This window comes from Colobus angolensis, unplaced genomic scaffold (assembly GCF_000951035.1).
Source record: "Colobus angolensis palliatus isolate OR3802 unplaced genomic scaffold, Cang.pa_1.0 Scaffold63, whole genome shotgun sequence".
Taxonomy (NCBI): Eukaryota; Metazoa; Chordata; class Mammalia; order Primates; family Cercopithecidae; genus Colobus; species Colobus angolensis.
Genome location: NW_012119932.1, coordinates 6,424,667 through 6,441,795, shown reverse-complemented (window position 1 = coordinate 6,441,795; position 17,129 = coordinate 6,424,667). Strand labels below are relative to the sequence as shown.

Here is a 17,129-nt window from a genome sequence, read left to right as displayed (position 1 = left end):
CTGTAATCCCAGCTGTGCGGGAGGCCGAGGCAGGAGAACTGCTTGAACCCAGGAGGGGGAGGCTGCAGTGAGCCGAGATCGTGCCACTGCACTCCAGCCTGGACAACAGAGTGAGACTCCGTCTTAAAAAAAAAAAAAAAAAGGAAAAAAGTGCCAGTTCATTAGGAACCATTATAATTTTTTTCAGTTAGACCAAAAAAAAAAAAAAACAAATTAAGAAGGCTATAGATGTGAACAATACTGACAACCACTTTGTCATGATTGGTATTTATACAGCAAGGTTCCTGGAGGGTTTTTTTTTCAAGTCCGCATGAAATGGTCACCAAGGTAGACCATATGTTGAGCCATAAAAAATACTAAATTTCTATATTGTGGTCTTGTAGACTACATTCTCTGACTGCAAAAGAATCAAATGAGAAGCAGTAACAATATAATGTCTATTGATAAGAAAGTACATCTTAAATGTTCTCACCACATACAAAAATGATAAGCATATGAGGTGAATAGATATGTTAATTACCATGATTTAATCATTCCACAATGTGTATATATATATATATAACAAAAAATTATTTTGTGCACTGTAAATATATACAATTTTTATTTGTCAGTTATGCTTAATGAAGTTGGGAGGAAAAATAATATATCTACAAAATCCTCAAATATGTGAAAAGCAAATCAAACTTGTAATATATATATAAATATATATAAATATTGACAAATATTGGCAAATATATGTAAATATTTGATATACGTAAAATATATATTGAAGAAAAAAACTGTAAGGAAAATTACAAAATATTTTGATGGAATGATAACTGACACAAAATACCAAAATTTATAGAATACTGCTAAAATGTATTTAGAAGGAAATTTATGGTTTTAAATGTTTATATTAGAAAGGATTAGAAAGGAAAAAAGGTTTAAAATTAATAACTGAAGTGTCCAATTTAAGTAGATAAGTCAATTAAGATTGTCTCAAATTAATTGTGTCTAAAATTGTGATATTTTATTAAAATATTAATTTTAAAAGAAGGAAATAAGAGTAGAAAAATGAAATAGAAAATAGAAGGCAAATAATAGAGAATTTAACACAGTCATAAGCTGCTTTTTTGCAAATTTTAATAACTTTAATATCTCTAAGAAGATTGATTTTTAAAAAATTATAAACATCAAAATTCAAAGCCTGGAGCTGGGCACAGTGGCTCATGCCTGTAATCCCAGCGCTTTGGGAGACCAAGGCAGGAGGATCACTTGAGCCCCAGAGGTGGAGACCAGACTAGCTAACATAGCGAGACTCTGTTTCTACAAAAAAATTAAAAAATCAGCCAGACATAATGGCACATGCCTGTAGTCCCAGCTATGTGGGAGGCCCGAGTCAGGAGGATCACTTGAGCTTGGGAGTTTGACACGATCACCTCACTCCAACTCCAGCCTGGGTGACAGAACAGGACCCTATCTAAAAAAAAAAAAAAAAAATTAAATTCTCTGTTCATCCAAAACTCTGTTAGGAAAATGAAAAGGCAGGTTACCGATAAGAGAAAATATTTACAATATGCTTATATTACAAAGGACTTGTATCCAGAAAATATAAATAACTCCTAAAAAGTAATAGTAAACAACCAAAATCTGAATGGGATACCATATCATGCCCATTAGGATAGCTAAACACTACACAACACTAATATTGATGAGGATATGGTGCACTTGAACTCTATACATTGCTGATTGGAGTGTGATATTGTGCAATCACTTCAGAAAACTCTTTGGCAGTTCTTACAAAGTTCTGGCCTTTTAAGTCAGAAATTCCACTTCTATGTATTTATTTAAAAAAGAAAACATGTCCACACACAAAAAAAATTGTAAGAGAATATTCATAGCAACTCAATTCATAATGGTCAATAACTGGAAATAGTTCAGATGTTTATCAACAGAAGAATAAACAAATTGAGGGCATGTTACACAAATGATTACTATTCAGCAGAAAGAAAGTATGAACTACTGATACATGCAGTAACACAGATAAGTCCTAAAACATTGTTAAGCAAAAGATGCCAGAGACAGTGGAGTACATGTAGTATGATTCAATTTATGTGAATTTCAAGTAAAGTCAAGCTAATCTACAATAATGGAAATCAGCCCAGTGGTTGCATATACAGTGTTGGTCGGGGCTGTTAGGACGGACTGTAGGTGGAGACAAGAGAACTTTATGGGGGAATGGAAGTATTTCATGTGATTTGGGTGATGGTTACTTGGTATATACAGTTATAAAAATTTGGTAAATTGCACATTTAAAATTCCTATATTTCAAACATGCAAATTTGGCCTCTGTAAAAATAAAAAAAAAAAAGAAGAAAGAAAAGAGAGGCATTTTGATATGATTTCATAAACTAGACATCGTTTTTAAAAAAAATTCCTATGAATAAATTCTTCCAGTCTTCTTAAAATTCTCAAAGCAGAAAAAAAAAAAAAAAAAAAAAGAAAGAAAAAAGTGTATCCTTGGTGAACCAGCATCTTTAATTAGAAGGCATAAAATGTAACATTTCTGATCATGTGATTCATGTTTTGCTTTAAAATATTCACAGAATCTTCCCATGTAGTTGATAACGATGATAAAATTATCTAGCAATTATTGGGCTATTAACAATATACCAGGCAATCTTCTGAGGGCTTTACATGTTTAACTAGCTTAATCCTCACAGCACCCTAAGAAGAAAGTACTATTTGTAATCCCATTTTACACTTGAAGTCTCAGAACCCAGGGATTTAAGTAATTTGTTCATAGTCACATAGTTTCTAAGGAATGTAGCTGGTCTGTAATACCAAGGGCTCTGATTCCAGGCATGCTCTGTGCTCCTTATCACCCTACTGTCCTGCCAGGAGGGTTACTTCTAATATGATCCAGTTTAGTATATAGTCATTTATTTGCTCTTCTCCTGTTAAAGCCATCCAGTGTCTCAAAAAAAATAGCAGCACCAACTTTGCCTAATCATAGAGTTATTTTTATTTATTTTTTTTAGAGAAAGGCACGGTCTAACTCTGTCACCCAGGCTTGAGTGCAGTGGTGCAATCACGACTCACTGCAGCCTGGAACTCCTGGGCTCAAATAATCCTCCCACTTCAGCCTCCTGAGTAGCTAGGACTGCAGGTGTGTACCACTATGCCCACCTACTTTTTTAAAATTAATTTTTGTAGAGATGGGATCTCACTATGTTACCCAGGCTGGTCTCAAACTCCTGGCCTCAAGTGATCCTCTGGCCTCAGCTTCCCTAAGTGCCAGGATTACAAATGTGAGCCATCATGCCTGGCCAGCAAATCACAGAGTTTTAAAGTCCAAGGGAACCTTAACTTCTTCTCTAATCCCATCCCCCAACACTTTGAGACCAAAGCCCTTGCAACTGTATATAACTTGTGGAAGTGTCATATGCCCACACAGCAGAGTCTGTTTGCGAAGGTGGTTTGGTGCAACAGGTTAGGTCAGGACCAGTGCGCACTCCCTGGACTAAACGTGTTCTGTTCCACATTCAAGACACAGAGCTTTACATTTCAGGAGACTTGGTGCTCCAGTAGCTAAGGGGCGGTCAGTGTGGTAAATACAGCTTTATAATGTCCATTCTCCTAAGCAGCGTGATTCTGTCCGTGTTAAAGGCAAGTATTGGTGCAAAGCAGTGAAATATAAATACCCTGTACAAGTGTTGCTCAGTGTTTTCACTTTTTTTTTGTTTCTGTCCTATGTGGCACAATTTATTAGTTCTCCTAATACAAACTAAAATGAAATTCAAAGCTCTACCGAGCTGTTGTTTTTGTTATTTTTTGTCTTCAGGGTTTCTTTCTTTCTGTCTGTCTTTTTTTTTTTTTCCGGCTTCTGATTCTGTCTCCCTGAGCTACACAGCACACACATAGAATTCTGCTCATTTGCTTTCCTGGAGAGCTATAATATGCATCAAACCACAGCAAATAGCAAAAGGATTGTATGGTTGTTGAGAATATCAGTGTCTAAGGTTCCAGTACCGAGGCACACACACACAGGCTACCAGCAACTAAATTAATCCCTGCTTCCTTGGGAGATACAAAGGTTTTTATTAATGTTATGCATAAATTCAGACACCAAAGAACTTGAGGTTGATTTAGTATTCTGCAGTTTTCCAAAGAAGCTGCTTACAGATAACCACTGAAGGGTTGATCTTATTTAGACAGGCTACTAGACCTCAGAAGCTAGGCTTTTGTTTTTCAAATAGTGGCTGTGGATTCTATATCCCATGTCCAAGCTATTGTTTGGGACATGTTCCCCTTCAGGTGGTTGCAAGCACATGAGAGGCTGATCTTGGCCTTTCTGCTTGAAAAACTATGCACTGAAATGTCCTTGCTTTCACTCGCCATGCCCCTAAGCTTCCGTGAGGGAATGGATTCCTTCTTTCCATGAATAATTTCAAGAAGTCCTCTCATTGCCCTGGTAGTGCAGCTATGATTGAGAAGAATAAGGGTAGTAATCAACAGAATATTAATGAGAGTTAATAATAGTATTAACAATAATACTAAAGAATCAATATAACAAAGTATACTAATCAGTAGAGTAACAAGTAGTATGAGTGGCACTAACAACATTAGTGAGGAGTTCAAGACCAGTCTGGCCAACAGGGTGAAACCCCGCCTCTACTAAAAACACAAAAATTAGCCAGGCGTGGCAGCCTGTGCCTGTAGTCCCAGCAACTCAGGAGGCTGAGGCAGGAGAATTGCTTGAACCCAGGAGGCAGAGGCTGCTGTGAGCCGAGATCGCGCCACTGCACTCCAGCTTGGGCAATAGTGAGAGCAGACAGAGACTCCGTCTAAAAAAAAAAAAATATATATATATTGTTTTTGCTATTATGGTAGCGAAAACTTTCCCAAAAATAGCAAATTGCTTTCACAGAATTGACAGTTCTTACAGTGTTCTCTGTGTCTAAATATTGATCTACATTTCATAAAGCGTTGAAAAGCAATGACACTCACTGGGTCAGATTAGAGTATATTATATTGGATACTATAGATTTTCTCTGCTTCATTTATATATTAAAAATGTCTTAAGCACAATGCAAAAAAGGCCTTTACTTTGGAGATTTTTCAAGTATATTCCTGTATTTCCTTTTTTGGCTTGGAGACTCTTTTATGGCTTCTTGTTGCCCTTTATTAATTCCCCTTATTTTAATACACAAGGTAAGGCTTTACAAAGACGAAAGATTTGAATTCTTCTGTGTGTTATGTTTTACTAAGTGTGTGAGAAGGATGCTTGTTTAGTTTTTGTTTGCTTTTGGACATGAATGACAGCTCATAAGATGTCTGTATGAACAGAGGAAGAGTTTAGGTCTTAAGACTAGATTCCTTCTCATGTTTCTTTAATTTACCCTAAAACCTAATAGACTCTGATGAGCTTTGTATTAGTCCATTTTCACACTGCTATCAAGAACTCCCTGAGATTGGCTAATTTATAAACAAAAAAGGTTTAATTGACTCACAGTTCTGCATGGCCGGGGAGACCTCAGGAAACCTACAGTCATGGCAGAAGGCGAAGGAAGAGCAAACACCTTCTTCACAAGGTGGCAGGACAGAAAGAGAAAGAAGGGGGAAGTGCCACTTTCAAACCATCAGATCTCACGGGAACTCACTGTCACAAGAACAGCATGGGGGAAACCACCCCCATGATCCAATCACCTCCCACCAGGTCCCTCTCTCAATACATGGGGATTACAATTCAAGAAGAGATTTGGGTGGGGACACAGAGCCAAACCATATCAAGCTTGCTGAGAAGTTTCTCCCTGAAGCAAGTTCAGAATTCCCTTTGACATACTTCTATCTGCCAATTTAAAAGAACAATCAGTCGAGCCACAGATTGACATCTTAGTTTATTGTATTTTTTGCAGGAGGGAAATGAACATACTCAAGCAGTCTTCCCTTGAGGTGAATGAACTATAAACTTCAGTTATGGGAATTAGTAAGCATTTACATTTTCTAAATTTCAGTTTCGCATTTGAGGTGCCTGTTTTTTTAACTTTTATTTTAGGTTCAGGAGTACCTGTGTAGGTTTGTTTTATAGGTAAATTATCACAGGAGTTTATTGTACAGATTTTTTCATCACCCAGGTAATAAACATGGTACCCAATAGGTAGTTTTTTAATCCTCACCCTCCTGCCTCCCTCTACCCTCAAGTAGGCTCTGGTATCTGTTGTTCCCTTCTTTGTGTCCATATGTACTCAATGTTTAACACCCACTTACGAGTGAGAACATCCACTTACGAGTGAGAACATAATGTATTTGGTTTTCTGGTCCTGTGTTAGTTTGCTTAGGACAACGACCTCCACCTCTTTCCATGTTGCTTCCTTCAGAGAATAGGATCTCATTCTTTTTCTGTGGCTGCATAGAATTCCATGGTGTATATGGACCACATTTTCTTGATCCAGTCTACCGTTGATGAGCATTTAGGTTGATTCCATGTCTTTGCTATTGTGAACAGTGCTGCAATGGACATAGTGTATCTTTATGGTAGAATAATTTATATCCTTTTGAGTATATACCCAGGATACTCTAAATTCTGTCTGCAGATCTCCATAAATATGCAAAATCTGTACAATTTGATCAAGCATGATATTAAACTGGAAACCAAGTAGTGAAAGAATTTAAAATCAAAGCATATCAATGGAATGCTTCCTGCACCTTCAGATTTAATGACCTCTAATTAAGCCATCGTAATACCTGCCATACACGCTCACCTAAAGCCCATAGAAAGCTGGAATAGAGATGCTTGTACTGTGGAGGAAATTGTAGAATCATTACAGTAGCCAAAAAAAAAAAAAAAGTTAAATAATATGAGAGTAGAAAAATGCTTTCTCCAAAACTATGTGTGCAATTTTGGTCACTCTATTTGGATGGTCATTCTAAAGCATTTTGAAATAGTCATTGGTATGTGACACAAAGAAACTCTTGTGATATTTTGGAATTGCGTATGCTACATTTTTCCTTAAATGACTTGCTCTGTTAGAACACATCAAGTCATGTTGTATTCACAGATCTCAAAATATTTATTTTGTCTGCTGGTTAGTATTGAGAATCCATGAAAGCTGTTTATTTTATTAAAATAATCATCATCCAAAAATGTTATTAAATGGTTATTTGGCTAGTAATAAACTAGACTGTACAAATTGCATTATTAGATATGGCCGCAGTGTCTTGGCATCTAAAACAGAAATGTAAAGGAACATTTTTAAAAGGAGATAATATAACTAAATTATTGTTAGAAGTATGAATAAATAATAATTGTGAGAGTAAGTATTTATGTCTAAATAAAGGTAGTGAGATTTACCACACTCAAGGTGCAAATCTGGTTCTGACTGTATTCCAAATATTCCAAAGATTGGCAACTTATGTCCTGCAAGACAAAAATAATTTTATTTCTGACAAGGACTCTTATTTAGTAAACTATGACCCTTGCACTCTTCTTCCTTCCTTCCTGGGAAGGGCTGCCTCCTTAACAGGTGCTGGTCCTCCGGCCCATTTGGGAAGTAGCAACCTGAGGTCAACTCACAAATACTTTAATCTTCCCTCTCCATTCCTGCATACACAAAAGAAGTAAGACTAAGTCAGGTGCAGTGGCACATGTCTGTAATCCCAGCACTTTGGGAGGCTAAGGCAGGAGGAATACTTGAGCCCAGGAGTTCAAGACAAACCTGGGCAACATAGTGACAATCTGTCTCTACAGAAAAAATTAACCAGGCATGGTGGCACATGCCTGTAGCGTCAGCTACTTGGGAGGCCAAAGCAGGGTTCGAAGCTGCAGTGAGTCAGGATCACACCACAGCACTCCAGCCTGAGTGACAGCAAGACCCTGTCTCAAAAATGAAAAATAAAAAGAAGAGGAAGTGAGGCTGAAATTTGTGAGGCTAAAACTTGGCATGCTGTGTATAAAGGACTGTTTATGATGGCAGATACTGACCTAAAACCCAGCCCAAAGACAAACCCCAGAGATAGAATCAGACACTGAATGGTTGGATAGATGGATGGATGGATGGAGAAAGGGAGGATAAAAAACAGCAAGACAGAGAGGGATGGAAGGATGGAAAGATGAATGGAAGAGGGAGGGAAGGATTTGAAGAAACAGTCAAAGCTTCGTTTTTGACTCAAGTAGATATTTTTGCTACATTTTCCCTAAAGCCACATTTTCAATTAATCCTGTTTTCCCAGGAAAGCAATGTGTCATACTCTTATAAAAAATAAGAAAATAATCAAGTCCACAGATGCAATAATACAAGCACACTTAAGGATGAGGCCAAATTTTTAAAAGCAACACATGTTAAGGGCAAAAACATAGTTTATATATTGTCATGAATCTGACTGTATAATTTGCCTCAACCTGCCTCATATAAAAAGTACGATAATATAATATCTCAATATTCATTAAGTGCTTAATGTGAGTCATATACTCTCCTAAGAACTTCATATGTATTAAATGTGGAATTCTCATATCAACCCTGTGGGGTAATTACTGTTATTGACTGCGTTTTGGAGATAAGGCTAACTGAAGACCAGACAGATGAGGTCATTTATTATAGCCTCACTTGATTTTTATTGGCGATGTGGTCATTCTAATACTGTAACCTATTTCCAAAAGCCTTTATTTTTATCTTTTTCTTTCCTCTCTTTTCCTCCTCCTTTCTCACCAAATACAGATGAAAATGTTTATGATGGCAGATACTGACCTAGGACCCAGCCCAAAGACATGGCCTCTGTCATCTTGGAGGTGTAATGTTAATTCTTTTTTATAAAGTGGAGTCTCGCTCTGTCGCCCAGGCTGGAGTGCAGTGGCAGGATCTCGGCTCACTGCAATCCCCGCCTTTGGGTTCAAGCAATTCTTCTGTCTCAGCCTCCTGAGTAGCTGGGATTACAGGCACCCACCACCACACCTGGCTAATTTTTTGTATTTTTAGTAGAGACAGGGTTTCCACCTTGTTGGCCAGGCTGGTCTCAAACTCCCGACCTCAGGTGATCCACCTGCCTCGGCCTCCCAAAGTGCTGGGATTACAGGCATGAGCAACCACGCCCGGCTCCAGTGGTAATTCTTTAACTGTTTTTCACATTAGTTTTTCTTTGCTTGAAGTTACCAGATTCTTTTCAGAATTATTTGCTAGAAGAACTCACAACATGAAATAAGAGGAAATAGCAGGACCTACAGCCCAGTGTTCATTGAGGAGGCATTGATCAGAGGTCCAGAATTCAGACATGGAGGCCAGATTGCTAGTGTGTGAGCTCAGTTTTACCTTAATAGTTTTGCAACCCTAGCTCATTTTCTAATTATCCTGTGCCTTGACTTCCTTATTATAAAACAGAAATAATGGTAGTGCCTACCTCTTAGGGTTGCTGGTTTGGTACTTGCAAAGCAATACAATGATCCCTGGCACAGTGTAAATGAGCTATTATATAATGAATTACTCTAAATTTGATCTTCTTTCACTAATGAATTTCTGTTACATAAGGGAAATCTTTAGAATTTTCAGCCTTACTAGATTTGGAGAAGGATTACTGAACACCAACAGCAGTTCTCAAGCAAAGAGTTAACGAGAGCAATAAAAATGTAGAGGGGAGGTAGAAAGAATTAGGAGGTCATGTTTCTCCACTTTATCTGGAATTCCATTCATTCATGTGGACCACACATTGTGATAGACATCCATATTTGGTTTTTCTTTAAAAAAATGTAAAATAAAAGAAAGAAATCAGTGCTTATTAAATGAAGTTTAATAGACAAAAAAATGTTTACAACATAGAAGCAAAAGGTAAAAATAACAAAGAGGTAAATTGGTCTTGAAAGTATTGAGGCCAGGTGCAAAAGCTCACGCCTGTAATCCCAGAACTTTGGGAGGCTGAGGTGGGTGAATCAGTTGAGGTCAGGTGTTCAAGACCAGCCTGGCCAACACAGTGTAACCCCATCTCTACTAAAATTACAAAAATTAGCCAGACGTGGTGGCGGGTGCCTGTAATCTCAGCTACTCAGGAGGCTGAGGCAGGAGAATAGCTTGAACCTGAGAGGAGGAGGTTGCAGTGAGCCAAGATTGCACCACTACACTCCAACTTGGGCCTGGGCAACACAGCAAGATTCCCATCTCAAAGAAAAAAAAAAAAAAGAAAGGATTGAGAGCCACTGTTCTGAAACTTTTGTTCATCTTAAAGAATTATCTCATAATTTAGAATACCAGTCATATAGTGTGCTTAAGATACAGTTACTGCTGTACATAATTCAGGAAGATCTCTAATTGCCTGAGTAGTCATCAACGATTACAGAATTTTAGAAAAAGAGAAGACTTTAGAGATAAGTTGTATTTGGCTGGTTGGCTTTGGTTAGGGTAGTTATTACTTTAGAAATTTAATTCCTCCCTTTGCTAACTCAGAAAAAAAAATGTGTATTATAGTGAATGGCAACTCAGTAAAAGTTAGAGGAAATGATATCGTTCTGGGGTGTAGTGGAATGTTTTCCTTTGCTGTGGCGTTCCCTTCAGATAGTGATCAAAGCTATTTGAGGGTCATTGAGCATCCATCTGTTACACTTTTAAAAAGTATTTTTGCGTAAAACAGATTTTTCACATATTTTGCTTGGAGTTCATGTACAAACTTTCTGAAAATGCTTATGTAGCTTACCAAAAGATGTCCAGTACTCTTGAATTTAAAATTTCCGTGAGAGGAGCTTTCAAAATTAATCAGTTTTTCCATAGGTAACTTTGTTGGTTTAATGAAAAAAATCAAAGTTAAATTTAGTGTGCAGTTAATTAGAGTTTGAGGTTTCCCACAGTACTTTGAGAATAAAAACTATTCATTTTGCTTATCCAACTAGAAATTTTAAAACACAGGCCAGGCGCAGTGGCTCATGCCTGTAATCCCAGCACTTTGGAAGGCTGAGGTGGGCGGATCACCTGAGGTCTGGAGTTCAAGACCAGCCTGACCAACATGGTGAAACCCTGTCTCTACTAAAAATACAAAATTAGCCAGGCGTGGTGACTCATACCTGTAATCCCAGCTACTCAGGAGGCTGAGGCAGGAGAATCACTTGAACCCAAGGAGGCAGAGGTTGCAGTGAGCCGAGATCATGCCGTTGTACTCTAGCCTGGGCAACAAGAGCAAAACTCCATCTCAAAAAATAAAAAATAAAAACAAAACACAGTGACAAATGTATTTTTACTCACGAATCCTGTGGATTCTTCATTGCCCACATGAAGAGCACCTCACCTGTAAAATTGGTGTTGTGGAAAAGTTGTCCAGGAAGTAAAGATCCAGTCGTACTTTATTAAAAACACAAATATCTCCTCAGATGAAAATGCAAACTTAAGGGTAAGCTCATGATGGTCCTGACAGCTGGGATGTTCTTTCAGCTTCTACAGATGACAGTGCAGCTGAGAAGAAAGGAGGAACCCTCCATGCTGGCCTCATCGTTGGAATCCTCATCCTGGTCCTCATTATAGCCACAGCCATTCTTGTGACAGTCTATATGTATCACCACCCAACATCAGCAGCCAGCATCTTCTTTATTGAGGTAAGTGTTGAGTTTAACACATGAAAACCACGCCAGTTGATGAACTGTATCCATTTGCTAACACCACCTGGATTTAATATTTACCGCGTGATTTCTCCATTTTTCAGTTTCGAGGTTTCTGATTTCACACACATGGATGCTCTCACCCGTGCACTCTCGTACATATTGATAGATTGCTTTCAGATGATGGGTTCAGTTACCTTATCTCTGGAGCTTTTAAAGACATAAACTATCTTGTCTTTCTGAGATCTAAAAGACAATGGGAACCATACTTTTTGGTCCTTTTACACCAAGTATGTTAACCAGCTGCTCTCCTTGTCCTAGGAGGAAATACTACGTATCTGGGAGGCTAAAGATTTAGCTTAAGTCAATTGCTCAATGAATGCTAATTGAGTTTTGGCTGTGTGCATGATACAATATGATGGGCCTCTTCTGAAAATGCTCACAAACCATTTGGAAAAAATATGGTTTTCACCACAAAATGACAGATATAAAAATAAAATAATGGTATGTGCTGTTGCCATTTTGCATAATGTGTATATATTTGTACATTTATATATAAATGCACAGATACACATATCCACACAGACACGGAACGAGAGCACCATGCTGAATAAGTGTTATGTCTTCATGTACAGAACGTAGGTTTGGTGCTAGTGCTGAGAAGTAAATAGGTGGTGCCAGTGCTGAGAAGTAAAAAGGCAAGGGGCTGTGCATAAGGAGCCATGGCTAAGCCCTGGGGTCTAACAGGCTGAAACCAGGAAGCCTGGAGACCAGTGGATACAGTCTGTGTGTCTGTCTGTGTGACCAAGTCATCTCTGTCCTCCAGAAGGTTGGGTTTCCTGGGCCCCATGCATATGATGCAGTGTTTTGTTGTTTTGTTTTGTTTTGTTTTTTGTTGTTGTTGTTGTTTTGACAGAGTCTCACTCTGTCGCCCAGGCTGGAATGCCATGGTGCGATCTCGGCTCACTGCAACCTCTGCCTTCCAGTTGCAAGCGATTTTTGTGCCTCAGCCTCCTGAGCAGCTTGGACTACAGGCAAGCACCACCACACCCAGCTAATTTTTGTATTTTAGTAGAGACAGGTCTTCACTATGTTGGCCAGGTTGGTCTCAAACTCCTGACCACAAGTGATCCTCCCGCCTTGGCCTCCCAAAGTGCTGGGATTACAGGTGTGAGCCACCATGCCTGGCCACATGTGCACCTTTGACTCTAACATCTGAATGGAACCACTCCTCTTCCAACACCAAATAAAACTAGAAATACTAAAGCAATAAAGGAAATCTCTTGCAGAATTTCAAGCACATAATTAGAATTATTCATTGTATGACGCATGGAAAGGTTGCTTGGAATTATGGTCACTTGTCGAGCAAGAAATTATAATGCCTTTAAAACTATGGAGTTAAAATTACCTATGCTCTTTATAATGGGGAGAGGTGAATAAATGGAAATCAAACAATTGCTTAAACGTCCTAGATGGCTCACAACTGTCTGTAGAAGAAAGTGCCATCTCCTTTTCCTTCTTTGGGGGCTCAAGGCCTTGGCACTCTCAATCTTACATGTCATTTCAATCTTTATTCTCTTGGCTCCCTAATGTGGAGTTGGCATTTCTGTCCAATTTCATGCTTTGTTTGTCTCTGTACACAGCCCAAATTCTCCGTGTCACAAAAACATTGCTCATTCTAGTTCCTCCATCAAAAATTCCTCCTGGTCAGGTACAGTGACACATCTGTAATCCCAGCACTTTGGGAGGCTGAGGCAGACAGCTTGCTTGAGCCCGGGAGTTTGAGACCAGCCTGGGCAACATGATGAAACTTCATCTCTAAAAAAAAAAAAAAAAAATTGAAAAAAATGAATGGGGTATGGTGGCATGTACCTGTAGTCCAAGCTACTTGGGAGGCTGAAATGGGAGGATTGCTTGAGCCCAGGAGGTCAAGGCTGCAGTGAGTCATGACTGTGCCACTGCATTCCAGCCTGGGTGATAGAGAGGCCCAGTCTAAAAAAAAAAAAATCCTCCATTCCCATATTAGTTATTGAATTCAGAAGCCAAAAGGCCTTTGATACGGTGTACCCCATAAGCTTCTTTAGACCATCTTCCTGCTCGGCCTCTGGGTATAATCTCTTTCTCTTCTGAAACTCTATCTACAGGGATACCTCCCTGCCTTTCTCTGGCATTCATCTTTCTGTTTTGCATTAGAGTTCAGTATGCGCATGATTTATTCCACCCTGCAAGACTCGTAAGTGCCTTAAGATTTGGATTAAATCACTTACGTTTCCTTTGAAAAATAGGGATTCTGCCAATATTTCCTGGAAAAATGTTCATAATAAATATCCTAGGACATTTCAAACTTCCAGTGAAATTTCATATAAAACATATTTCAGAAATGGCCTCTTCATTTGATTCAGTAATGGAGATATTATCAGGCATTGCCTTGAATTGAAAATCTGTTGTTAAGTTCTGTTAATGTGCTTGGTTTTCTCGGAAGAAAGTAGACAACCTTCTCAAAGTTACAAATGCATTCTTCAAAGAGCTGCTGAGTGACAAGCTAGAAAGCCACAGGGACTAGCCAGACCTCAGGCTGCTGCTACTGCCGTAACCCCCTCACATGTTTAAGCCTTTTCAAACTGTGCAGTTTATTTTCTGACATAGTGAAAAAGAAGACGCTGTGAAATATCTGATGGTGATGGTATTAGCGGCAAATTGCACAGTATGAAAGATCTAGTTAAAGCTGGTTCAAAGCAACCCCCGTATGACTGCAAAAATAGTGGAATATTGTTTTGAGTATTAGTCTCATTGTCTTATGTCTCAGAGCCTGTATATCCATATGTGTGGAGTGTTTGCATATGTATACATACACATGTATTTATAGAATATTTAGCTCTATACTCTCCTAACACAAAAGGAGACTGAGTGAGGCTCAGAGGAGTGGAATGACTTATCCAAGGTCAAAGAGCCATAGTTCTAAGAATAACTCTTTCTTCTTTTCACGTGTAAGCAAAGCAGGGTCACTCAGCAGGTCTCCCAGCTTTTCTCCTCTTGACTTTTTTTCCTTCCTGTGGAGTCAATTGCCAGAGTCTGCTTAAATCACTACCTATCTGACACGCTGCTGGGGTCCTGCGGCTCACAGTGGCTGGGCAGCAGCTGATGTTTGGAGGTGATAATCATAACCTTACTATTATTAAAACTGACCACTGTTTGCAAAATCAAAACAGATCCACGATGACCATTCTGTTTGTGATATGCAGATGTGTAAATTTGAAGATTTTAAATTATTAGTTACATTAGAATCGTCGTTGCATAAATGAGGGAACTGAATGTAACAACATTTTTTTTCATTGCCTTTGATGTTCCATACTATATTCCTATCTACTTTTGAAATGAAATTGATGTGCATTCTTCTTTTATGAAAATGATACCATTCTTTATAGAAAATTGAGATAATACAGAAATGTAAAAGGAAGAAAAAAGAAAGTCATTTATAGGTTCCAGCATGCAGAAATGATGACTATTAATAGATTCATTTATTTTCTTCTGGAATTTGTATGTACATAATTTGATGTTTGCCCATTTAATACAGTGGGGATTTCACTGTAATACACATAGATATTCTTTTTTAAATAACATTTTTCTGTTTTATTATGATGGCTTTGTAAACATAATTTTAATGTTTGTATTCTATTCTATTCAACATTCGTTCAACAGTTTTATACTGACTGCCTCTGATGCAGTCAAGTGGTAACTCGGAATGCACTGAGAGCCTAACATGTGCCTACAAGTCAAAAAGGACCTCCTTTCATTCAGATGAAGGCTGTGTGTTAGTTTTCTACTGCTGTTGCAACAAATTGCCACAAACCTGGTTACTTAAAATAACACACACTTGTCTTACAGCTCTGGAGGTCAGAAGTGCTAAAATCAGGATATTGACAGGGCTGGTTCCTTCTGGAGGTTTCAGGGCTTAATCGTTTCCTTGCCATTTTCAGCTTCCACATGCTGCATGTGTTCCTTGGCTCATGGTTTCTTCTCATGTCATTCCAACTTCTGTTCCCACCATCACATCTCCTACCACTAACCTTGACCCTCCAGCCTCCTTCTTGTAAGGCCCCCTTGTGACTACATTGGGCTCACCTGGGTAATCTAGAATAATCTCTGCATCTCCAGGTCTTTAACTGAATCACACCTGTAAAGTTCCTTGTAACATTGACACCTTTTGGAGATTAGGACATGGACGTCTTTGGGAGGCCATTATTCTGTTGAGCACAGAGTGCGTCAAATGTGAGATGCATCGCACACTTCCAATTAAACTGTAACACACCCTTGACTATAAGATATGTCCCAGTTTCAGTTATTAAAATGTAACCCAATGGGTATCTTGAATATTTCACAGTGAAATCCAGACTTCACTAAGCACTTGTATGAGTTAGTTCCTGTGCTAAACACTGTATATAATGTGATGAAATTGAATGACTCTAGGCTGGGAGTGGTGGCTCATGCCTGTAACCCCAGCATTTTCGGAGGCCAAGGCAGGCAGACCACTTGAGGTCCAAAGTCTGAGACCAGTTTGGCCAACATGGTGAAACCCCATCTCTACTAAAAATACAAAAATTAGCCAGGCATGGTGGCATGCGCCTGTAGCCCCAACTACTCGGGAGGCTGAGGCAGAAGAATCACTTGCACCTGGGAGGCGGAGGTTGCAGTGAGCCAAGATCGCACCACTGCACTCCAGCCTGGGTGAATGAGTGAGACCCTGACCCTGTTTAAAAAAAAAAAAAAAAAAAAATTCATGACTCTGCCTTTGAGTGTATATATCAGAGCTCATGCACCCAGTCTCTTATCGCAGAGCAATGGGGCTCTTCCTACTTTTTCTTATTTTTAATCATCCCCATTATAAACAAATTAATAGTAACAGCCAACATTTATCAAATACACTAATAAAGTGATTGACACTTATTACCTCATTTAATCCTCATGAAGACCCTGTGTGATACAAAGGTTATCTTCATCTCACAGATGAGGAAGCTGAAGCATGGGCCTTAAGTAAGTTCTCACCATCACGCATTTGGTCAGAAGTGGAGTCAGGATTTAACCCATGCTCTCCAGCTCCAGAGACTATGCCCGTAACCACCAGGCTGTGCTGCCTCTCTATGTGTAAAGGGTTTTTCTTCATATGCTGTATGTAGAAATGTCAGCTGATATATATACAAGGACATACATTATGTCCTTGGAACAGATTTCCAAAAGTAGAATCAAAGGAAGGAAATGAATGGTATAAAAGAATGTAGTAAATATTGCCAAAAGCATGACAACAATTCATGTAGCTGTTGCTATTATTGTCTATTTTTAGTGATGATAATGTCAGTGACTGTTATCTGTGTCTTTTGTTCTTTCTGAAAATACACACCAGTTACTATACATTTTGTGGACACAAGCACCCTTCCTTATATAAAATACGTACATGGGCTTTAGCTTTTAGATTTCTTTTTTTTGTTTGTTTTTTATTTATTTTTTATTTTTTATTTTTTATTATACTTTAAGTTCTAGGGTACATGTGCATAACGTGCAGGTTTGTTACATATGTATACTTGTG

General features: G+C 38.6%; 1 protein-coding gene across 2 annotated transcripts in view; it reads left to right on the top strand.

Moving 5' to 3' along the window:
* The window catches only part of PLXDC2 (plexin domain containing 2), a 453,731-nt gene that overhangs the window by 408,223 nt on the left and 28,379 nt on the right, over positions 1-17,129 (top strand). For both annotated transcript variants that reach the window (XM_011963864.1, XM_011963863.1), the window contains one exon: positions 11,385-11,545. In XM_011963864.1, coding sequence (XP_011819254.1) covers positions 11,385-11,545 — 161 coding nt within the window. The remainder of the gene's footprint in view (positions 1-11,384; positions 11,546-17,129) is intronic.